Here is a 25,937-nt window from a genome sequence, read left to right on the forward strand (position 1 = left end):
GTGCGTTGAGCAGCTAGTAATGGATTGTATAAAATCTCATCTTACAGCTTTCCAGTTTGCCTACTGCTCACACTGGCCCACTGATGGCCCACTGATGGCCCTCCACTCCATCCTGCCCCACCTAAAAGATGATGCTTCATACGTCAGGATGTTATTCATTGGCTTCATCTCGGTGTTTAACATGATCAGAGGCTGGTGGGCAAACTGTCCTCATTGGGACTTAACACCCTTCTCTGTAACTGGGTCTTGGATTTCTTGATGGAAAGACCTCACTCAGTCCGAGTTGACAGCAATGTCTCAAGCTCCATCACATTGAGCTTTGGTATCTCCCCCAGGACTTGCTGCCGTTCATATTGCCAACTCACAGCTGCACTGCCAGATTCAGCTCAGACCGGTTCTTTGCAGGAGCGGGACCCGCTCTTGGGGTTTCACGACTAGCCGTTATTCGACATGCCAAGGATGCGGCCGAAGAGCTTAGCTCCCTTCGGAGGTCTGAGATCTCATGGCTCTATTGACGGGGGGGATCAAAGGTCAGTGTCCCGGAAGGAGATTGGTGTTTCATGGGAGATGGAAGATCTATGGCTGTGTGCCCAGAAACCCGAAATCTTTGGGCACAGAGCTCAGAAAAAGTGATGCAACAGACTTTTAACATTGTAAACCAATGATTTATTTGTTATGTCTCCTCTCTCACTGTGAAACGGAGACATCTCTTTCTCCCTTATTAGGGAAAGAGGGAGACTGCAGTATGTCGAATACTGGGTGAATGAGTAGTCTTTGGAGTACTGCAAGTCTGTGTCTTTGCTGTTGCTTTGCTGCATGCTTGAGTGCTCGGTAGTGGCTGCCAATGCTTTTTTTTTGCTGGTGGGGGAGGGGGATTGTTAATTTTGCTTCTACTTACACGAAGGAGGGAGGGGAGCTGAGGGGGACTTTGGGGTTCTAACATTTAACTTCATTCTTTGGGGACACTCTGTTTTTGTTGATGGTTGTGAAGTAAAAGCATTTTAGGATGTATATTGTATACATTTCTCTGACATTAAATGTACCTTTGAAACCTTTGAAACTGCATCATCAAGTTCACTCATCAGCAACAATGATGAGCCAGCATACAGACAGGAGGTCAAGAGGCTTGTTGATTGGAGTGAGAACAATAACACGGGTCTCATTGTGGACAAGACAAAAGAGTTGATTGTGGACTTCCGGAAGGCACAAGTCAACCACTCCCCATTGCATATCAATGGCTCTGCCACGGAGAGATTGAAGTGCACAAAGTTCCTTGGTATGTGCATGATACACTATCTCACCTGAACCCACATCTCCTGCTCAATAGTCAAGAAGGCACAGCAGTGTCTACACTTTCTGAGGAGATGGAGACATGCAAGGCTCCCCACCCCCATTCTAACAGATTTCCGCAGGAGCACCAAGGAGAATGTCCTGCCTGGCTATGTCATTGTGTGGTGTGGAAGCTGCAAGGCATTGGATTGCAAGACCCCACAGAGGGCAGGAAAAACCACTGAGAGGATCATCGGGGTATCCCTCCCCACCCATGTGTGACATTTACCGGAAGTATTGCATATGAAGGGCCCAAAGCATTGTTGAGGTTACTACCCATCCCACAATCCCTTTGAGCCAGGTCCATAAGGCAGACTGGGCAACAGCTTCTTCCCTCAGACTGTGAGACTAATGAATACCTTGCCACCACCGAGGTCTTGTCATTAGGAGAGCAAGTTGTTACTGTTTACCTGTGCTGTGCACTACATGCAATTTGACTTCTATTTTATAATGTTACTGTTTTGGTTTATGTGCTGTGTATGATGTATGTTTTGTGGGCGCACCATGGTCTGGAGGAACATTGTTTCATTTGGTTGTATATGTGTACAGTCAGATGACGATAAACCTGAACTTGATCTTGAGCTTGGAAGGCTGTAGCAGTGAAGGGTCCTCAGTGTATTGCCTTCCTTGCCACTGGACCCTGACCTAGATCAGTCAAGGACTGTGCGGGGGCTATCCGTGTGTCAGCCTCCCCACGTCAAACAAAGTCACGCACAGCCATTCCCCATTAAGAGAATCCACTCCAACATCCTGGAGACAATCCCTTAGGAGAACATCAAATTCAACTGGAGTGATCGCACTGTACAGGACTGTACAAAAGTATATAGCTAGTGAGTCTAAGATATTTGCATGGTATTGTAGTAATTTTATATATTGCACTGAACTGTTGCCACAAATAAAAATCATGACATATGAGTGATGATAAGCTAGATTCTGATACAAGTCTCCATTGTGGACTGAGAGTGGGAAGGGAATCATGGTTGGGAAAAAGGGGAGGGAGCAGGAAGCACCAGCGAGACATTCTGTAATGGTCAATAAACCAATTGTTTACAATCGAATAACATTGCATGTATCTGCACCCACGGCACCCCTCCCCACCCTGACCTCCTTCTCTGACATCCGTCCCACACCCCTCCCGCCCTTGCCATTCCCAACGTTCATTGCTCCCACCAGATTTACAAACTCACTTTCCGCTCCACCATAAAACCATAAAACAAATACAGTACTGTGCTAGAGCCTTAGGCACCCTGGGATATATATGTGACGCAGATTTTTGCACAGTGCTGTACTTTCCTCCGATCACCTTAAAGTTATCCCCTACCATATTAAACATTCTACTGAGATCCTTGGATTCCTTTTCGAGCATGAAGTTGCTAAGAAACAAACTTTCATTTGTAAAGTTACCCAGATATTCAGTTAATTTCTTATTTTGCTAGAAGAACATTGATTTCTGTAATACATTTAACAGAAATTATCTTGTACATTACAATGAGAGTTTATTGATTTCATTTAACAAATTGGTAGGAATGAAATCAGATGAAGCAGTGCTTTGACAGTTCAGCCTTGCAGTCATATTGAACACAAATCAGTACAGTATATGCAAGCATTTTAAAATATATTTCACAGTTACCCTAGTTAATGAATACTTAATATTTATTGTAGTCAAGCATCCCTATGGTTTAAAGATAAAAACTCCTGATATTCACTATCTCCTTTGGCCCTGGGCTGGCAGCTGTCCTCTCCAGTAAACTGTTCCTGTTGTAATTGGAAGTTGTACGGTGCATGATGCCAGTTTTCTTCTGTGATTTTCACTCTCCCACACATCCAACTCCCTCACATGGAAGTCGCAGTGAGAAGGATTAGCACCAAGCATCAGGAGCGTGTAGACAGACTGGTGAATTGCTCTGACAGATGCCACATAAAATTTAATACAGCGAAGGATGAAGGACTGCATTTTGTTACGGGGACAAGGAGTGGTCACAGGAATTGAATTGGAGTGCAGTAATGGAAGTGCGGGAACAGACAGGTCTGAGCACATGTGCAGACAAATCTTTAAAGTCGGTAGGACAATTTGTAAAAGTTGTCGATGCAATTACATCTTTCTACGTGGAGGCACAATGAGGAGGAAAGAGGAGAACTCCTTTACAACTTTCTGGTCTGATCCCACAGATGGTTCTCTCCTCTCAGAAGAGTTGGTAATTATAAGAGACCTCATAACAAGGTGGAAGGGAGAACAGTTCTTTTTTGAAGTGTGAGTTCTTGCAGAGGAGGTTTATCAGGAAGCTCCCAGAATTAGTGACCATGTCTTTCGAGGAAAGGTTGAGCAAGCTCAGACTTTTCTCTTTGGAGTGAAGGAGGATGAGAAGAGATTTGATGGAGGTGTAGAAGATTATAAGAGCCACAAAGAGAATGGACAGCCATTACCTTTTCCCCATGGTGGCAATGGCTAACACCCGAAGCGAGGAGAGAAATTTTGGGGAGATATCAGAGGTACGTATGTATTTTACACAGACTGGCAGGTGTCTGGAACACACTGCTAAGGGTGGGTGGTAGAGGTGAATACGTTAAACAGTAAACAGACTCTTAGATGGGAACATGGATGAAAGGAAAATGGAGGGTTATGGGCTACATTGGAGAGTAGGATTAGATTGATCTTAGAGTAAGTTTAAATATTAAGGCCATAAGACCATAAGACATAGGACCAGAATTAGGCTATTCAGCCCATCGAGTCTGCTCCGCCATTCCATCATGGCTGATCCTGGATCCCACTCAACCCCATACACCTGCCTTCTTGCCATATTCTTTGATGCCCCAACTGATCAGGAAACAATATTGACACAACATTATGGGCCAAATGGCTAATACCCTTGTATTAGTCGTTCTGCTGGTGACCAGAACAGAATTTCTACTGTTACCCCAAATCATTCCAATCCAGCGGCAATGAGCTTGGGAAACATCCATTACAGGCAACAGATACAGCTGGGTTCTGTAACTCAGGCTATGTCTGGAGGGGAGTTCCTTCTACTCCCCAGCCATCACCCTCTGTTAGTAGCTTACATTTATGAGGACTCCTTAACGCAAGAATAAATGCAAGTGCTTCACAGTGGCCTATTCAAAGCTGTAATCATAACCGTGTCTTTCAAAGAGTCTTCAAAGAGAGCTTGGAGTGACAACAGTACAAAGGACCAAAAGGCAGCTTGGATGATCGATACTGCGGATAAGTGGGATTAGGGAAATCAAATATTCTCCCAGGCCTGATTTTCTAGTATTATGTTGGCCATCAGCCACTCCCTTTCACTTCCCTAGTCTTATCACATGATTTCTTCTCCTAAGTTTTGGCTTGCTCCTACTAATGTAGAACATTTCAGCATAGTACAGGCCCTTCAGCCCATAATATTGTATTAATCTACTCTGAGATTCACTCCTTCCCTTCCACATAACGCTCCATTTTATTTTCATCCATGTACCTACTGAAGAGTTTCTTGAATGTCCCTAATGTATCTGCCTCTACCACCAGCCCTGGCAGGGTGTTCCAATCATCTACCACCCTCTCTACAAAAAACTTACCCCGATATCCCCCTACACTTTCCTCCAATCACCCTAAAATTATGTCCCCTTGTATTAGCCACTTCCGCTCTGGGAAAAGTCTCTGTCTGTCCACTCGATCTATGCCTCTTATCATTTTTTACACCTCTAGCAAGTCACCTCTGGTCCTCCTTTGCTCAGAAGAAAAGGCCCTAGCTTGTTCAACCTACCCTCAGGACACATGCTCTCTAGTCCAGGCAGCATCTTGGTGAATCTCCCCTGTGCCCTCTCTGAAGCTTCCAAATCTTTCCTATAATGTGGTGCCATAACTGCACAAAATAGTGGCGAGGTGGACTTCACTTTCTGCTGGGAGCATGCTGCCTTATCTGTTCTCCATGCAGTCACTGATTTCTCCTTTTTGAGTCTCACTAGTCGGGAAGTGCTCTGACTAACCTCACTGTCAGCTGTGCGACTGAATGTTTATCACACTGCCGTGGTATCTAGCGACCAATGTTCCCTTTAAGGTGTGCGCATGTGCATGTGCACACGCCTTTTGCTACCAGCGCACAAGGGAACTTAAAGTGCACAGAAGAAGTTGTGACTCTCTACCTCGCTGGCATGTTAAGTATATTTCACGATCGTACCCAATCACATTTCCTTTTCTGGTTTCTGATGCGGGCGGTGTTGACAACGTGGGGTTTGCAACGATCTGTCTGCAGATTTTACAACTGGCTTACTCAAACTGTCTTTATTGAAGAAATTATTCAATGCACCCATGTTGTTGTTCCTGGGCAACAAAATTGCACCGTGGTCATTACAAATTAGAGGGAACATTGCTTGGGACCAGCATCTCTTCCCTCATATGGCAGTGCCTGTACATCCATATTTGTCCTTCCTCCTCCAGTAGCTCTCCTGAAGACATTTATTTATTAAAATTATGATGTCAACACATCAGTGATAAATCCAACACACTAAGGCATTTGAATGTACAATCCAGTCCTAGCCTCTGGGATACTGGACTTGTGAGACAATCACTGTTGCTCAGAATATAGCTCACTGTCTCACCAAAAGCATGATGCATCGGCAATGCTTACTTTCCTATCACATACTGAAAAGATGACCTACATTTAGACAGTGTCTTTCATTTTCTAAACTTCCCAAGTGCTTCAGAAACACTGCTACTGAGAATAATTCATGTCATGTTGAAGTTTTGCCATAAGTTCCTTGAAACAACAGCTTGATATCAGCCAGATGGACTATGGTGCTTTTTATGAATACTTAGTGGAGGGATGAGTGTTGGCCTAGGCAATAGGAAGAGTTTGCTTGCACTTCCTCAAATTGATGTTTTTGGACAATGTACATTGGCTGAGAGATCAGCAGGAGGCTTTACTTAAAGTCATGTTTGAATGAGATTGCTTTGGTGCTCACTGGGGCACCTGCATGGATTTAATGTCCTAGCCTCTGGGGTGGGACTTCTGACTCACTGATACTGGGCTGAACACTCTATTCCAGAGGAAGCCCTTCCTTATGTCAAAGGGGCTGGGAAAAGTCCTGAGGAAGTAGGAGCCTTCTTCTCTCACGTGAGAGGTCATTCCTTCCATTCCCTGGCCCTATGTTCACAATTCAGAAACACATCCTGTGAAACTCATCACATTTGACAAATGGCAGATTAGATGTATACACACACACACAGAGACACACACACTCTATCCTTTCTTGCAAATGAACCAAATCCCACACATGCATAGATATCTATAATCTATCACATGCACATGCACACATGGCAGTTCACACACATGCTCACAGTCCTGTTCATATCTACTGTCATACACACACACCTGCTTATATACATGTGCACATCTAATACTTAAAGAGTCGTAGAACACTACAGCACAGAATAGGTCCTTCACCTCACCTAGTCCATGCTGAACAGTTATTTTGCCTAGTTCTATCAACCCACGCCTGGACCATCTCCCTCCAACCTTTTCTGTCTTTTTGCCACACACATATACCAGTAGACACTTACCAATTCTTTTCCACACACACACACACACACACACACAAAGAACATAAGTCAGGTCGGAGTGTTCCAGGGTCAGGTGAAAACAGAGTAAGCCTTACCCCTTGAGAGAAGTAGAAAGCGGCGATGCCGAGAGGCCAGAAGCAACACAACATGGAGAAGATGGCCAGGCCCAGATGGTCCCGCGGAGGGATGGTTATGAAGTTGTCCTCGCTGTCACTGTCACTCGAGCAGTCACTCTGGGGAGAGCATGAGAAGAATGATAGAGTCGATTAGCAGCAAAACAGCACTGGTTTCATTAATGGTGAACAAGTAGATAAAAACTGAATTACTGAAGTCATTAGAGAGAAGAAAAAACCCTGTAATCTCATCACATCACACAGGAGAAATGTTGTCAGGGAAGAAAACAGCAGTCATAGGCTTTCAGAAGAGAGAGAGTGAAATTGTTTTGGTGCAGTTGTAACAGAGCCTTCATCTGTCAGTGACAGAGAGTCAAAGAGGGATACAGGCCCTTCGGCCCACTGAGCCTGTGCTGACCATTAACCAACCTTTTACGGTAATGCTCTATTTATCACCAATAATTTTATTCCCCCCAAATTTGTGTTAACTTTCACCAGGTTCTGCCACTCATCCACACACTAGGGCCAGTTTACAATGGCCAGTTAAGGGGCTGCAAGAAAATGAATCTCAAGCTAGTATATGGGTGCATGTTGTATACACACTTCGATAGTAAAGTGACCCTGACTTTGACAATTAACCAGCCGAGCGATACATCTTTGGATGTGGGAGGAAACTGCAACAGCCAGAGTAAACCACACAGTTGCTGGAGAACATTGGAACTCCACACAGGCACGAGTGGACCTCGTTCTCTGGTGTGGTGAGGCAACATCTCTCCTGGGCCATTGAGCCACAGGCATACAGGCACACTTAACTCTGGGTGCCGGTGCGTGTGTCTGCGTGTCTACCTGGTTCTGTGTCTGTGAGAGAGCGAGTACCCGCCTCCAGTGCGTGTGTCTGCGTGTCTACCTGGTCCTGTGTCTGTGAGAGAGCGAGTACCCGCCTCCGGTGCGTGTGTCTGCGTGTCTAGCTGGTCCTGTGTCTGTGAGAGAGCGAGTACCCGCCTCCGGTGCGTGTGTCTGCGTGTCTAGCTGGTCCTGTGTCTGTGAGAGAGCGAGTACCCGCCTCCGGTGCGTGTGTCTGCGTGTCTAGCTGGTCCTGTGTCTGTGAGAGAGCGAGTACCCGCCTCCGGTGCGTGTGTCTGCGTGTCTAGCTGGTCCTGTGTCTGTGAGAGAGCGAGTACCCGCCTCCGGTGCGTGTGTCTGCGTGTCTAGCTGGTCCTGTGTCTGTGAGAGAGCGAGTACCCGCCTCCGGTGCGTGTGTCTGCGTGTCTAGCTGGTCCTGTGTCTGTGAGAGAGCGAGTACCCGCCTCCGGTGCGTGTGTCTGCGTGTCTAGCTGGTCCTGTGTCTGTGAGAGAGCGAGTACCCGCCTCCGGTGCGTGTGTCTGCGTGTCTAGCTGGTCCTGTGTCTGTGAGAGAGCGAGTACCCGTCTCCGGTGCGTGTGTCTGCGTGTCTAGCTGGTCCTGTGTCTGTGAGAGAGCGAGTACCCGTCTCCGGTGCGTGTGTCTGCGTGTCTAGCTGGTCCTGTGTCTGTGAGAGAGCGAGTACCCGTCTCCGGTGCGTGTGTCTGCGTGTCTAGCTGGTCCTGTGTCTGTGAGAGAGCGAGTACCCGTCTCCAGTGCGTGTGTCTGCGTGTCTAGCTGGTCCTGTATCTGTGAGAGAGTGAGGTCCTGCCTCTGGTGCTTGTGTCTGCGTGTCTAGCTGGTCCTGTGTCAGTGAGAGAGTGAGTGTTTGTCTTGGCACCATGGGTGGTTCTCTGTCTTTATACTGAAAATCAGAACCAGACATTTGACAGGTTATTCGATTAGATTAGATTCAACTTTATTGTCATTGTGCCGAGTACAGATACAAAGCCAATGAAATACTGTTAGCATCTGACCAGAAATGCAAAGAATAGTGTATTTACAAAATAACTGCGAATAAAAAGTAAGTGCTACAGCACACAAATATAAAAGTACTGAGACAGTCCAATAGGGGTGCAGTACTGCTTAGCGCTGTGATGTAAGGTTCAGCGGGGTCGCAGCCTCAGGGAAGAAGCTCTTCCTGTGCCTGCTGGTGTGGGAGTGGAGGCTCCTGTAGCGCCTACCGGATGGGAGGAGAGTGAAAAGTCCATGGTTAGGGTGAGATGCATCCTTGATAATGCTTTTTGCCCTGCCCAGGCAGCGTTTATGGTAGATGTTCTCAATGGTGGGCAATTGGGTGCCGATAAACGGCTGGGCAGTATTCACCACACGCTGGAGTGCTTTGTGGTCTGATACGGGACAATTGCCATACCACACTGAGATGCAGTTGGTGAGTATGCTCTCAATGGTACAGCGGTAAAAGTCCGTCAGTATCCTGGGACAGAGGTGAGCTTTCTTGATGCTCCACAGGAAATAAAGGCGCTGTTGTGCCGTTTTGATCAGGATGGAGGAGTTCAGGGATCAGGTGAGATCCTCAGAAATGTGGACACCAAGGAATTTGAAGCTTGATACATGCTCCACTACAGCTCCGTTGACGTAGATGGGGACTTGAGTGTGGCTCCTAGCATGCCTGAAGTCCACAATGATCTCCTCGGTCTTCTGGGTGTTAAGGGCAGGTTGTCGGCACACCACGTGGCCAGGTGCTGGACCTCATCCCTGTAGGCCATCTCGTCACCCCCTCTGATCAGGCCAACCACCGTGGTGTCATCTGCGAACTTGATTATGGAGTTAGAACCATGTACAGGAACGCAGTCATAGGTGAAAAGGGAGTACAGAAGAGGGCTCAGCACACAGCCTTGAGGCACGCCGGTGTTCAGGGTGAGAGTGGCGGAGGAGAGGTCGTCTAACTTAATTGACTGGGGTCTGTTAGTCAGAAAGTCCAAGGTCCAATTGCAGAGGGATGAGCTGATACCAAGCTGGCGAAGTTTGGCAGTCAGCTTGGAGGGGATCACAGTATTAAATGCTGAACTAAAGTCAATGAACAACATTCTGACGTAAGAGTTGGGGCTGTCCATGTGGGTCAGGGCAGAGTGAAGTGCCATGGAGATGGTGTCCTCTGTTGACATGTTGGTGCGATAGGCAAATTGATGGGGGTCTAGGGTAGTGAGCAAACAGGATTTCAGATGCAATAGAATCAGTCTCTCAAAGCACTTTGCATTGATGGGGGTGAGTGCAACTGGGCGGAAGTCATTCAGGCCAGTGGTAGTGGAATGTTTCGGCACTGGCATGATGGTGGCGATCTTGAAGCCTGTGGGGACAACTGCCTGGGCCAGGGACAGTTTGAAAATGTCCGTGAAGACCCTGGCCAACTGCCCTGCACAGACTCTGAGCACATGACCAGGTATTCCATCTGGACCAGCTGCCTTCCGTACATTCACCCTGCTTAGGGTGGCGCAAACATCGGAGGTGGAAAGTGAGAGCGGCCGTTCACCAGGTGGGAGATCCGCTTTGAGGGTGACCTCCTTGTTCTCTCGGTCAAAGCAAGCGTAGAAGTAATTAAGCTCATCAGGGAGGGAAGCAGAGCTGGAAGGGGGCAGAGTACTAGCTGGTTTGAAGTCTGTAATGACCTGTATGACATGCCACATGCACCGGGGGTCCGAGGAGTTGAAATGCTCCTCGTTTCTCTGTTTGTATATGTGTTTAGCCTGAGGGATTCCCCTCCTCAGGTTGGCCCTGGCTGAGCTGTAAGCCTCCCAGTCTCCAGACCTGAAGGCTGAATATCTGGCTTTGAGCAGGAGGTGAACTTCTCTGTTCATCCATGGTTTCTGATTGGGGAAAACTTTTATTTGTCTTTGTGATGTCACTCTATCTACACACTTGTTGATGTGCTCAAGGACAGAGCTGGTATATAAATCAATGTTAATCTGAGAGTCTGTGGTGGCATGGGCAGCAAACGCGCTCCAGTCTGTGTGCTGGAATTGGTGCTGAAGAGCAGAGTCAGCACCCTCCAGCCAGATCTTAATAGTCTTCATTGTGGGTTTCACACGTTTACTGACCGGGCTATACTTGGGGAGCAGAAACACTGAAAGATGGTCGGACTGTCCCAGGTGGGGGAGGGCAGTGGCTTTGTAAGCATCAGCCACATTTGTGTAGACATGATCTGAGGTTTTATTTCCCCTTGTGGTGCATTTTACATTTTGGTAAAATCTTTGAAGCACGGTATGTAGGTTGCAATGATTAAAGTCCCCAGTGACAATAAAAGCAATTGGTTATAATCCAGAATGCTCTCTTGAAAGACAGGTTTGGTGAGATAGAGATAGCGTACCTACTTTAGAACATAAAACAGTACAGAACAGTACAGGCACTTTGGCCCACGATGTGATCTGACCTTTTACCTACTCCAAGATCAATCTAATCCCTCCCTCCCACATAACCCTCCATTTTCCTATCAACCGTGTGCTAAGAGACTCTTAAATCTTCCTAATGTGTCCATCTCTACCAGCACCCCTGGCAGTGATTTCAACACACCCACAACTTATTGTGTAAAAATACTTACCTCTGACATACCTCTTAATCACCTTTCTTCCAATCGCCTTAAAATTACACCTCCTCATATTAGCCATTTCCACCCTGGGAAAAAGGCACTCCATCTATGCCTCTTATCATCCTATACACCTCTTTCAAGTCACCTCTCATCCTCCTTCACTCCAAGAACAGAAGCCCTAACTTGCCCAACCTTTCATCATAAGATATGCCCTCTAATCCAGGCAGAGTTCCGGTAAATCCCCTCTGCACTCTCTCTGAAGCTTCAACACCCTTCCTATACTAGGCTGCCAGAACTGAACACAATACTCCAAGAGTGGTCTAATCAGAATTTTACAGAGCTGCAACATTAGCTCATGGCTCAGTCCCCCAATTAATGCAGGCTAACAGACCATATGCCTTCTGAAATCACCCTAACGTATCTACTTTTATGGCCTCATACAAGAATTGGGTAACTATTTGGAGAACCAAGGTCTGCAGGCAAATGACAGAAGTGGGAAAACAGCAACCTTTCCCATTTTTCTTTTCTCCTATTGGCCTGCCTCTGCATTGTCACTTCCCTCATCTTTTCTAGTTCTGACCTAGTGTCAGCAATTTGAAACATTCACACTAATTTCTGTCTGTGGGTGCGGCCTAACCAGTCAAAAGTTTGATCACTCAAACACGAGGAAATCTGCAGATGCTGGGATTTCAAGCAACACACATAAAAATTGCCGGTGAATGCAGCAGGCCAGGCAGCATCTCTAGGAAGAGGTACAGTTGACGTTTTGGGCAAAGACCCTTCGTCCTGACTCTCAGCCCGAAATGTCGACTGCACCTCTTCCTAGAGATGCTGCCTGGCCTGCTGCGTTCACCAGCAACTTTTATGTGTGTTGCTTAAAAGTTTGATCACTTTCTGTTTTTATTGATTGCGATATTAATTAAAGATTTTTACTCCTCATGTATGTGAAGGATGTAAGAAATAAAGTCAATTCAATTCAGTTCAATATCTTTGAAGGATTGACCAAGTCCAATAACTCTTTGAAAGGGCAGCATGGTAACATAGCAGCTAGTGTAACACTTTACAGTGCCAGTGAACACTGGCCAGGGACTAATTCCCACTGCTGTCTTAAAGAGTTTGTACATTCTCCCCATCACCACATGGGTTTCTTCCGGGTACTCCGGACTCTTTCCAGATTCCAAAGATGTACAGGTTAGGGTTAGTAAGTTGTGGGCATGCTATGTTGGTGCTGGAATCATTGTGGACTGTCACCAGCACATCCTCGGAGTGCGTTGGTCAATGACGGAACAACACACCTAACTGTACACTTCGATGTTCTGGTGTCAAATAAAGCTAATCTTTAATCTTTTTATCTTTCAAAGCAAAGCAACTGAACCAAGTTAACACTTTATATTCTTTAGGACCGTCTGGAGGAACCAGATTAGTTGTTTGCAACCAATGTACAAGAGATCCATCCAGGGGTCTTATAACACAGGACTGGAGCTATCCTGGAGCCCAGTGGTGTATATAAAATCACAGTACTGATTCATGTTGCACGTTGGATGAGAAGGCTGTCCATTGCAGATGTTATAAAAGCATAAGTCAAAGGAACAGAATTAGGCTTTTCAACCCATTGGGTCTGCTCCACCATTCAATCATGAGTGATAGGTTTTCAAACCCATTTTCCTGCCTTTTGTTTATAACCCTTAATCCCCTTACCAACGAAGAACCTAACAATCTCTGCCCAAAATAAACCCAATGATTTAGCTTCCACAGCTATCAGTGGCATTAATTCCATAGATCCATCTTATTTATTTATTTATTGAGATACGGTGTGGAATAGACCCTTCCAGCCCTTCGAGCCATGCTGCCTAGTGGTCTCCGGATTTAATCCCAGACTAACCACAGGAGAATTTACAGTGACCAATTAGCCCACCAACCGGCATGTCTTTGGACTGTGGGAAGAAACCCACGCAGTCATGGGAAAGATGTACAAACTCCTTACAGGCAATGGTGGGAATTGAACCCAGGTCACAGATACTGTAAAGCGCTGTGCTAACCACTACGCCAACATGCCACCCCTTTCATCCTCTGGCTGAAGAAATTCCTCCTCATCTCACTTTTAATGGGACATTCCTTTATTCTGAGTCTCTGCCCTCAGGTCCTAGACTCTCCTACTGATGATCTTCTCAATGTCTACTGTAACCAGGCCTTTCAATGAGCTTCCTCTCCTTGACCCCACCACCAGCACCAGCATCCGTCTGTTATGAGCTCTTCTCCATTCAGGTCTGTGTCATATGGCTTGAACAACAAACCTTATTGGAGCAGCACTCAAAGCACCTAGAACTACCTGGCCTCATGGGAATTCTCATCTGAGCTGTCAACAAGGGTCAATACTCTTTACCCATGCTGTCAGTGCTGTGTTGACCATGCACCAAGTCAGTCCTGTCTCACGCACATGTGGATGAGAATGATGGACGTTGGAATTTGCAGGAGGAATAGGCTACTCTGCACCCCCCACATCCCCACATCCCCTCATAAATTATTGAGATTATGTGATAAAAAATACTTATGCAAGTGTAGAATATGTGACATGCAGCCGCAGACAGTACACAGAACATGGAACAAAGAACACTGAGGCTCTTGCCCACTATCTTGTGCTGACCTTTTAACCAACTCTAAGGTCAATCTATCCCTTCCCTCCTGCATTTGTCTATCATCCACATGCTGAGAGCTTCTTAAGTGTCCCTAATGTGTCTGCTTCCACCTTCACCCCTGGTAAGGTGTTTCATGAGTAGTGGAGACTTTACCAGTGATGATGGAAGAGTTGACACATATTAAAGCGGTATATTTTAAATAGCTGGACAAATTCAGGCACATATTTAGATGGGAAGACAAGGCCTTGCCATCCGAGATCTTACAAACTGTTCCTGAGAATACTCCACCATTGAATGAAATTATGCTGATCCATTTTTGAGTCTAGGTTCTGATGAGATCTGGGTTGGGCGTTCCTGGCCTTTGCCTCGCAGTTTGCTGCTGAGTAACAGCAACAGCACTCTCGACAGTAATTTCCATTGCCTAGCTCATTATTGAGAGTAGAGTGGGTGGGTAATAATTAGCTGGATTGGATTTGTCCTGCATTTTGTAAAACAAGGTAATTTTCCACATTGTTGGGTAGATGCTGGTATTGTAACCAAAGGACTGTGAGACGTAGAATAGAATTAAGTTATTCAGCACATTGGGTCTGCTCCCAATTTGATTGTGGCTAATTTATTTTCCCTCTCAACCCCATTCTCCTGTCCTCTCCCCATAACCTTTGACACCCTTACTAATCAAGAAATTATCAGCCTCTGCTTTAAATATACCCAATAATTTGGCCTCCACAGCCATCTGTGGCAATGAATTCCAGTACCCTCTGGCTAAAGAAATTCTTCCCCATCTCTCTTCTGAAGGAACATCCTTGTATTCTGAGGTTATGCTCTCTGGTCTTAGACTCCCCCCTCCCCCCCCACTATAGAAAACATCTTCTCCACATCCACTCTATCTAGGCCTTTCAGTACTCAATGGTTTCAATGAGATTCCCCTCATTCTTCTAATCCCCTGCAATAACACCCCAAGAACCTTCAAATGCTCCTCATATGACTCACAAGTCTCTAGTTAAAGAAATTCCTCCTCATCTCTGTTCTAAAGGGACGTCTTTCTATTCTGAGGCTGTGCCCTATATCCTAGACTATCAGACTACTGAAGCATCCTCTTCACATCTACACTATCTTGACCTTTCAGTAGGTTTCATTTTGAGAAGGGGCACAACTGGTTTTGGGACTGGGCATTCAGTGTATCAGCTGCATCCGATCTTACAAACTGAGGCTATGGGGTTGTTTATTTCAGCCAAAGCAAGTCATATCTGTGGTGATCTCTACTACATCAGAAGCTACTCTTCCTGCCAGTCTCGCATGCCAAAGGATCTTCTGCCTTTGATACTCTTGGGTTACTCGAAGACCGCATTCACGATACGGTAAACACCAGGTCATTCATTGTAAAGGGTGATGGGAGTAGATATTCCCCAGGTCTTTTCATATTTATCCAGAAAAGCAAACAAAATGCTAGACAGGAAAGCTGGTTCAATAAAATGAAAGTGGGGCCATACTTTAGATCTCACCTAGACCATAAGACATAGGAGCAGAATTACGTCATTTAGCCCTATGAGTCTGCTCCGCTATTTCCATTACAGCTGATTTATTATCCCCCCCTCAACCCCACTCTTCTGCCTTCTTCCCGTAACCCTTGACTTTCTTATTAATCAAGAACCTGAAAGCCTCCATCTTAAAAACAGGATACCCAATGACATGGTGTCTGCAGCCGTCTGAGGCAATGAATTCCACAGATTTACTACCCTTTGGCTAAAGAAATTCCTCCTCACCTCTCTTCTGAAGGGACATCCTTGTATTCTGGGCCAACATTGTCTCAATGTCCGCTCTATCTAGGCCTTTCAATATTTGATAGGTTTCAATGAGATCGCCCCTCGTTCTTCTAAACTCCAGCAACGACAGGCCCAGAGTCATCAAATTCTGCTCATATGTTAACCCTTTCACTTTCAGGATATTTCTAGTGAACCTCCTCTGGGCCCTGTCCAATGCCAGCACATTTATTTAGAGATACAACATGGAATAAGCCCTTCCAACCCAGCAAGGTGCACCACCCAGCAACCCACTTATTTAACAACAGGGTAATCACAGGACAACGAAGTGACCAATTAACCTACTAACCAGTCTTTTGAGTGTGGGAGGAAACTGGAGCACCGGAAGGAAACCCACATGGTCATGGGAAGGACATACAAACTCTTGACAGATGTTGGCAGAATTGAAATCCAAACTCCAAACACCCAACCTGTATTACCATTGCACTGACCACTATGCTACCGGGACACCACATCGTTTCTTAGATAGGGGGCTCAACGCTGTTTACAATACTCCAAGTGTAGTCTGACCAATGCTTTATAAAGCCTAAACCTCTATCTTATCTGGATAAGGAAGATTTGGCTTAAAAAAATGTTTCTCTCTCCAGTATCCCTCCATTCAAGCTGCTACTGGGGTCAGCAATAGTCTCCTCATGTGACCTAAATATTCCCAGCAGGAACTCCACATTTATTGGATTGGTATGGGAATTCTCAAAAGTATCGGATTGGATGGAAAGGGATTGCTTCATCTGAGGATAGTCTGATGACCTGCTGAAGGAGGCAGCAATGTGGTCACCTCATTATGAAGTTCACTTGACTGCGGCAGCAGAGGACAGATACCTGTTGGCTTGGAATACCTCTCAATTTCTTTTTGGCTTTCATCCCACCTGCAAACTGTTGCATTTGTTTTTTATTTTAGATGCATGCAGAGCAATTGGAGTATTGTACAGAATCCAGCTGACTGGCGAGAGGTGAGGAGGTGTCATCACTGGAATCACCACTCCACCACTGGACTCACCACTGAGCAGAGAATGAGTCACTAGAGAGAAAGTCCAGGTGCACTTCACATCTGGCCCCTCACTGTTACACCACGGAGGGAAAGCAAGTGTGGATAACACATAAATTTGATGGTGTTACAGCCTTGTTTAAGAAGATAAGTAGGAAGAGGTGCAGTCGACGTTTCAGGCCGAGACCCTTCGGCCTGAAACATCGACTGCACCTCTTCCTACAGATGCTGCCTGGCCTGCTGCGTTCACCAGCAACTTTTATGTGTGTTGCTTGAATTTCCAGCATCTGCAGAATTCCTGTTGTTTAAGAAGATAAGTTCTGGAACTGCTCTGAGAATCAGGCAGCATCTACGGAGGGGAATATAAGGCTGCTAAACAAGATAGGAATCCAATGTATTTCAGGCAAGATACCAGCATGGATAGAAGTTGGTTGGCTGCTGATGACTAGCGGTGTTCTGCAAGAGTCAGTGTTGGGACCGCTTCTTTTCACGTTATATGTCAATGATATTGATGATGGAATTGATGCCTTTGTGGCCATGTTAGTGTACAATCCGATGATAGGTAGAGAGGCAAGTAGCACTGAGGAAGCAGAAAGTCTGCAGAAGGACTTAGATTAAGAGAAAGGGCAAATAATTGGCAGATGGAATGCAATGTAGGCAAATGCATAGTCATGTATTTTTTAGTGGAAGGAATAAAGGTGTAGACTATTTTTATATGGGGAGCAAAATCAGAAATATTAAATATTAAAAGCTCTAGATAGAGTGGACATGAAAAGGATGTTTCCTATAGAGAGGGAGTCTAGGACAAGAGGGAACAGCCTTAGTTTACAAGGACGTCCCTTTAGAACAGAGATGAGGAGGAGTTCCTTCAGCCAGAGGGTAGAATTCATTACCACATACGGTTGTGGAGGCCAAGTCATTGCGTATATTTAAAGAAGGTTGATAGGTTCTTGATTAGTCAGGGTGTCAACGATTATGGGAAGAAGACTGAAGAATTGGGATGATAGGTATAATAAATCAACCATTGTTGTGCACAGTCAGTGGGCTGATTGGTCTAATTCTGCATCAATATCTTATGGTCTTGTGGTCTTAATAAATTTTCAGTGTTGGAGAAAAACCCTTCATTAGTCCTGAGTTGCTCCAGTATTTTGTAAGTGTTGCTCAAGGTTTCCAACATCTGCTACATTTCTTGAACTATTTTACTTTATGCTTTTAACTACATCTGGATATTTAAATTAAAAAGTAGATTTATTATTTAATATATACAGTACATTGTAAATTTAAAGTTTGTTCACTTGATTATATAAATCTATCTGAATAATAATCAAAGTCTAAACTTTTATCCCTGTGCCTCATTCTTCTTCATCCTCTTAAGGCCATCACCCCTACTGGGGCATAGGCCACTGACAGCAGCTCACCAGAGTCCTGTGTCCTGGGCCACCTTTCAAGCTGTTCCCAGGTGTAGTCCATCTTCTTGGTGTGTCCTTCCTCTTCCAGGGATGAGGTCTTTGGAGCTTCTGTTGGTGTTTCAATAGCTCTGGGTTTTTATGGGATGGAATAGCAAGCCCTATGCCCAACCCTTCTCCTTTCACAGCCGGGCTTCAGACTGTCCATGGCAGGGTTTCTTTGCCCCTTTAGTTCTGAGATAACTTGAAGGCCGAAAGGGCTTTTATTCTCTGGATTTGTAACTCTTGATATAGTAGCTAGGATTCCCTGGATCCCTTCATGTTTTTGGAGCTCCTTTTGGTGTTCCTATAGCTCTAGGTTTTTATTGGATGGGGTTGCTAGCTCCATGCCCAACCCTCCTCCTTTTGCAGCCGAGCTGTGGGGATATGGGGAGAAGGCTGAGAGGAAAATTGGATAGAAATGGTAGAGCAGACTCAGTGGGCCAAATGGCCTTATTCTGCTCCTATATCATATGGACTTACATCCTGACTAATCAATGACATGGCCTCCATAGTTGTCTGTGGCAATGAATTCCACAGATTGAGCCCTCTCTGGTAAAGAAATTCCTCACCTCTGTTCTAAATGGATGTCCCTCTATTCTGAGGCTGTGCCCTCTGCTCTTAGACTCATCCACCAAAGGAAACATCCTATCCACATCCAATCTATCGAGGATTTTTAATATTTGATAGATTTCATTGAGATCCCCCCTCATTCTTCTGAATTCCAGTGAGGAGAGTCAAAGAGCCATCAAACGCACCTCATATGATGTCTTTCAATCCTGGAATTATTTTCATGAGCCTCCTTTGAACCTTCTCCAATGTCAGCACATACTTTCTTAGATAAGGGGCCAAAAACTGCTCACAATACTCCAAGTGAGGCCTTACCAGCACTTCATAAACTCTCAGCATTACATCCTTGCTTTGTCAATCCCAGAGATCCTCCATTTCTCAATCCCAAATCTCAACTCTAAGGTCATATCAAATGATATCTGTGAAATAAGGGGTTGTATAACCTACGTGCATCATTATTGTTTCTCTGCAACATATGCTGGGCACTCAGACAATCTTCTGGAAGAAAACAAAAGGTCAAGCAGCACTCGAGGGAGGAATTGAACTGTCAACATTACAGTCCTGCAGTAGGGCTGGAATCCGAGCATATTTCTTTCCTTCCAAATTCTTGTTAAGTTCTTCCAGCAGATTGTTTGTTGCTCCAGATTCCAGCAAATGCAGTTTGCTGTGTCTCCATTTGTTGGGCATTGACTTCCTCAGTTAAGAATCTGCCCTGCACAAAGCCTCATGTAGAGGTCTCCTCGTGTAACAACGTGTGCCCGGCTTTCTTGCCATGGCATTAGCGCAGTGCTCCTCATTCTGCATGCTCGTTTTCCTTCTTTCTCCTCAGGTCACACTGATGAGCACTGAACTTGGATAGGACAACAAGCGTCAGAGTCGGAACGATCTGGGACTAGGGCAAACTGGGCAGAGTGTGGGACGCAAGCGAGAGATCGTGCTACCGGAGCCTACGCGCCATTCCAGCCACAGTCAAGTGGGCTGGATTTGAAACGTTCATGGTCCAGAATGATTTCAATTGCAGTGTAAGTAGTGCGACGGCACAGTGCAGATGGTTCATTACTTGCTTTAAGTTGTAATTGGTAAGCATCCATTATCTTTTCCTCTTGAAAACTGGATGCAAAGCTCTTGTTGGAATTAAATAGGAACGCCCACATAGCAACCAATTAAATAACAGCACTATGAGCATCAGAATTGAAGGATCTCTCTCCATTACCTGGTCTCCATGCCTGAGCACTTATAAACTACCGGTTCAGGACACAGCTCCAGCTTAATGTCAGGGACCCAGTGCTTGCCTGTTCTCCCTTTCTGTGTAATTATGCTCGATACTTCCAGGACACAGTTTCTACCACTTCTTCCCTGGAGGTACTATACAGTCACCACACCAACCAGGTTGCAGAATGAAGAATGCTGGATTTGTATAGCTGCTTTAACATCCCACAAGGCACTTCACCTGTGTGTTTCCAAAGTGTGGTGCTGAGCCACAGTGATGGCCCAAGATGAGCAGGCAGTGGTTTTAAGAACAGTCTGAAGGAAGGAATGAGGTTTTGGCTGGACATTCCCAAGGCAAGGGTAGTTTTTTGACTTGACACTACCGCTGTGACATTGGGAACAGTCAGAAGGTCAGAATCCCTCAAGGAGCAGTGATCAACTCCATCGCGGATGGTCGCAAGCCCGACTGCGAAAGGAGTGGGGTTGGTCATGGGCCTAGCAACCACATCCTGTAAAAACTCAGAGCTACAGGAACACCAATAGAAGCTCCAAGGACCTCATCTCCGGGAGAGGAAGGATACATCAATGGGATGGGCTACACCAGGGGACAACTTGAAAAACCAGGACAGAAGACCCTGTTGAGCTGCTGTCAGTGGCCTACACCCCAGTAGGGGGTGATGGGCTGAAGAAGAGGGAGTCATGGAGCAATACAGCATGGTAACGGGGCCTTTGGCCCAAACTGTCCATGCTGAGCAAGGTGCTAATCCAGAGAGATGGGAGTTGTGGAGCTGAGAGAGGGAGGAGGACAAGGCAATGGTGAACAAAAACATAAAGTTCAGCAATAACTTGATCGAGGCTTGCCAAGAGAACATTAATTCTGCAAACACTGGGCAGTGAGTGATCAGGACCAACGGGAACTCGCAACAGAAGTTGTGACAAAAAGTTTGGATTTCCTATTGAGGCTTCTAGCTTCTAAAGCACAATAAATAATTTTGATTCACTTTGAGATTTCATTTTTTACCCTTCACGGTTTGTCCCAGTGCCACGTCCCATGGCATTGTGTGAAACAGAATATATTTCTCCATAGGCTTCAGAAACTCCTGCACTGTTGTCATAGCAACACTGGGAATGATGTTAGGATTTGTTGTGGTGGCTGCTGGGAGACTGTATGGATCTGGGAGTGAATGTGCAGGATGTTGGCACCAATTCACTCTAACCTACACTCAGAGACTGCATCAAGTCAAACAGAAGCCAACAGCAACATGGACACCAGCACCAAGAAGCTCACGGATGAATAAGGCCAATTTGCTCATTTAATTTTCTTTCATCAAGTAAGGCATTGTAAGTAAGACCACCTTCTAACACAACCCTAATTGTCCTCAGAGAAAGAACACAGATGAATGAAGCACTGAGGGATCTAGGTGTGCCAGATGCATGACTCATATGAAGTTAACAGGCAGCTACAGCATATGGCCTTTGTTACAAGATGGTTCGGGGTTGGTAGTGGGGAAGCAGTGTTGCAATTGTACAAAGCACCGCTGAGGCCACAATTAGTGTACTGCGGACATTCTCCAAGGATCGCCTCCTTGTTTTGGTGGAGTGGCTTGTGAGTTCGTGAGATTCTGAGAATGATGTCATCTGGCGCTCACCTCCTGGTAGGGTCACCCAAGGTGGTAAGGTCAAGTGGGAAGTTCCAGACGGAGAGTGATCCAACTAAAATATCAACGGTGGAGCTGGTCAAAGATGACATCACATCACAACGGCACTGAAGGTGGAGGAAGACCGCAGCAGTGAAGGTTCTCCAGTCATTGTGAATTCCATGTTTCTGGGTCCTGACCCCAATCTGTTTAGGACCATGCGGTGGCTGCCTGTGCTTCAGCCTTGCCATGTTAAACAAAGCCACGCACAGGTGCCCTCTTTTCACCCAGTCTCATGTGAATCAGCCCCTGCAGCCACCTGACGGCCCATCAAATTAGATTATGAGGACACGCAGTCCTCTTTTATTGTCATTTAGTAATGCATGCATTAAGAAATAATGCAATGTTCCTCTGGTGTGATATCACAGAAACACAGGACAGACCATGACTGAAAAACTAACAAAAACCACATAATTATAACATATAGTTACAACAGTGCAACAATACCATAACTTGATGAAGAGCAGGCCATGGCACAGTTAAAAAGTTCAAAGTCTCTCGAAAGTCCCACATCCCACATGCGGTGACTAGTGGGGTACCGCAAGGCTCAGTGCTGGGACCCCAGTTGTTTACAATATATATTAATGACTTGGATGAGGGAATTAAATGCAGCATCTCCAAGTTTGCGGATGACACGAAGCTGGGTGGCAGTGTTAGCTGTGAGGAGGATGCTAAGAGGATGCAGGGTGACTTGGATAGGTTGGGTGAGTGGGCAAATTCATGGCAGATGCAATTTAATGTGGATAAATGTGAAGTTATCCACTTTGGTGGCAAAAATAGGAAAACAGATTATTATCTGAATGCTGGCCGATTAGGAAAAGGGGAGGTGCAATGAGACCTGGGTGTCATTATACACCAGTCATTGAAAGTGGGCATGCAGGTACAGCAGGCGGTGAAAAAGGCGAATGGTATGCTGGCATTTATAGCGAGAGGATTCGAGTACAGGAGCAGGGAGGTACTACTGCAGTTGTACAAGGCCTTGGTGAGACCACACCTGGAGTATTGTGTGCAGTTTTGGTCCCCTAATCAGAGGAAAGACATCCTTGCCATCGAGGGAGTACAAAGAAGGTTCACCAGATTGATTCCTGGGATGGCAGGACTTTCATATGAAGAAAGACTGGATGAACTGGGCTTGTACTCGTTGGAATTTAGAAGATTGAGGGGGGGTCTGATTGAAACGTATAAGATCCTAAAGGGATTGGACAGGCTAGATGCAGGAAGATTGTTCCCGATGTTGGGGAAGTCCAGAACGAGGGGTCACAGTTTGAGGATAGAGGGGAAGCCTTTTAGGACCGAGATTAGGAAAAACTTCTTCACACAGAGAGTGGTGAATCTGTGGAATTCTCTACCACAGGAAACAGTTGAGGCCAGTTCATTGGCTATATTTAAGAGGGAGTTAGATATGGCCCTTGTGGCTACGGGGGTCAGGGGGTATGGAGGGAAGGCTGGGGCGGGGTTCTGAGTTGGATGATCAGCCATGATCATAATAAATGGCGGTGCAGGCTCGAAGGGCCGAATGGCCTACTCCTGCACCTATTTTCTATGTTTTCTATGTTTCTATCTCACGCAGACGGGAGAAGGAAGAAAAAACTCTCCCTGCCATGCCCGACCACAGTCCGACCCTGAGTTGTCCGAAAACTTCAAGCTCTGATCAGCCCTCCGACATCAAGTGCCAAGCACCATCTATATCCGAATGCTTCGACCTCAGCCTCGGTCGCCAGCAGCAGGCAAAACCGGGGATTTTGGGGCCTTCCCTCCGGAGATTCTCGATCGCACAGTAGCAGCGACAGCGAACCGGGCATTTCAGAAATTTCTCCAGATGTTCCTCTGCTTCTCACGTCTGTCTTCATCAAATCAGAATTGTGCACGGTGTCCTACTTACAAGTACGATATCATTTCACCGGAGGGGCTTACGTGTGCTGCGTCGCACCACCATCTTCTCCTCCCACCTCCCATTTGACAACCTCTTTGGAGAAGATCATGTTCAACTTGGGTGATCACCGCAACCGTGCACAGCTTTAGTCCTCGCATTTCACGAAGGATATAGTGGCATTGGAAGTAGGGTGAAGGAAGAGCAACAGGGAACTGAATAGGGTCGGGGCTGTATCAGGCGAGACCCTATTAACTGGCACTGTAGCAGAGAGGTTAGCACAACACTTTACAGAGCCAGCTGTAAGATTAGTGTTTGGTTCCTGCCACTGTCGGTAAGGAGGTTGTATGTTCTCTCTGTGACTGTGTGTGCTCTGGTTTCCTCCCACATTTCAAAGACATCAGTTAGGGTTAATGAACTGCGTGCATGCTATGTTGGCTCCGGAAATGTGGCAACGCTTCATTTGATTTGACAGAAACGATGCATTTCACTGTATGTTTCAATGTACATGTGACAAATTAAAGCTACCTTTAACCTCTAAGGGTCATCTAGCTGTCTCCTGCTTCTGTTTCTCATGTTCTCGTGTGGGGCAGAGCTTCAAACAGACAGAGTTCACCTCAAAGCAGCTGGGGAAAAGAATATTCCTGTTTATCCTGGTCACTTCTTCAGGTCTAGCCCAGGAGCATTATGCCACCCAGCACCTGGGGCAGTCATGTTCCATGGCTAAATTCTCTGTGAACGCTCCTCAAAGATGAAAGATTAAAAAGATGACTTTTGTTTGTCACATGTACAGTGTCAAACTACAGTGAAACGCAATGTTTGCATCAAACCCAGTCAGTGAGGATGTGCTGGGGGCAGCCTGCAAGTATTGCCGTGCTTTTGGCTCCAACATTGCATGCCCACAGCTCACTGACCCTAAATGTACATCTTTGGAATGTGGGATGAATTCGGAGCACCTGAGGAAACCACGTGGTCATGGGGAGAACGTACAAACTCCTTACAGACCATGGTGGGAATCGAACCCTGATCACACAACTGGCAGCTGTAAAGCATTGCGCTAACCCCTACACTTCCACACCACCGCGGGGTGGACGTGGGGTCCTTTCAAAAGATGGTACAATGATTCATTATATTAGCATCAGATAGGATTCATTAGCATTCCCAAAGAGAGTCATATAACAAAGAATCAGGCCGTTTGGCCCATCAAATTCATGCACACATTTACACTGATCCCACTCTCAACCTATTTTATTTTCCCCACATTCCTCTCAACTTCCCACAGAACCTACCCCTCACCTACACCTCAAAAGCAAGTTACAACAGCCAACCAAACCCACCACCTGCCTGTCATTGTCAGTGGAGCATCCGGGAGAACCAACGGGGTAACAGGGGACACATGCAAACTCCACACAGACATCATCAGTGATCAGGATTGAAGCCAGGTAACTGAGCTACGAGACATCTGCTCCCTCATCTGCACTGTCCTTCCACTGTGATATGAGCAGATGTGAGCACTTTCCAATGCCCTGCAATTTCTTCTAATGGTGTCTGGATCAGCGGTGGGACCCCGTTCGCTAGCTTTGTAAGGTGTTAGGTTAACCACTATGTTACCGTGCCACCCTTCCGGTGAGAGCTGAGCGGGGACAACCAGAGTTGAGGCTTTGATATGGGACAGGCCCATTCTGATTGTTAGGGTGGTCTCGACTGGAGAAACTGGAGCAATACCGGAGGTGTAAGCTGCAAGGCTAACTTCAACCTAAATCTTTTACAGAGACATACTGTACAATGCAGTTACAGGCCCTTCGGCCTATCACGTTTGCACTGACCATCAACCTCCTATTTATACTAAGCCTTCATTAATCCAATCGTTTTACCCAAATTCTACCCCTCTCCTACATATATGGGACAATGTACAGTGCCCATTTAACCTTTCAACCTGTACATCTGTCTAATCTGGAGGAAATTGAAGGGAGGTCGCACATGGAGAACATGCCAACTCCACAGAGACAGCAGCGGAGGTCAGGAATGAACCAGGTCACTGGAGTGCTCCATCAACTATGCTGTCCCTTGTGGGGTCAAATTCCACCATGATATGAGCACCTTCCACCGCCCTCCATTTCCTTCTACTGGCTTGTGGATGAATTCTCGTCGCACAACGACCTTCAATTTGCATGGCGTGACCATTCGAGTCAGCTGACCTGCACCAAGCCTTTTGCTTGCAGCGCAGTAGACAGATGAACCGTCAGCTTGGTGGCTCAGTTGATTGA

The 25,937-nt window shown here is 46.0% G+C and overlaps 1 protein-coding gene across 1 annotated transcript in view; it reads right to left on the reverse strand.

The window, feature by feature from the left end:
- syndig1l (synapse differentiation inducing 1-like) overlaps positions 1–25,937 on the reverse strand; it is a 145,433-nt gene that overhangs the window by 79,261 nt on the left and 40,235 nt on the right. Inside the window, exon 2 of the mRNA XM_072240878.1 lies at positions 6,976–7,113. Coding sequence (XP_072096979.1) covers positions 6,976–7,113 — 138 coding nt within the window. The remainder of the gene's footprint in view (positions 1–6,975; positions 7,114–25,937) is intronic.

The sequence above is a fragment of the Mobula birostris genome, chromosome 1, assembly GCF_030028105.1.
Source record: "Mobula birostris isolate sMobBir1 chromosome 1, sMobBir1.hap1, whole genome shotgun sequence".
Lineage (NCBI taxonomy): Eukaryota > Metazoa > Chordata > Chondrichthyes > Myliobatiformes > Myliobatidae > Mobula > Mobula birostris.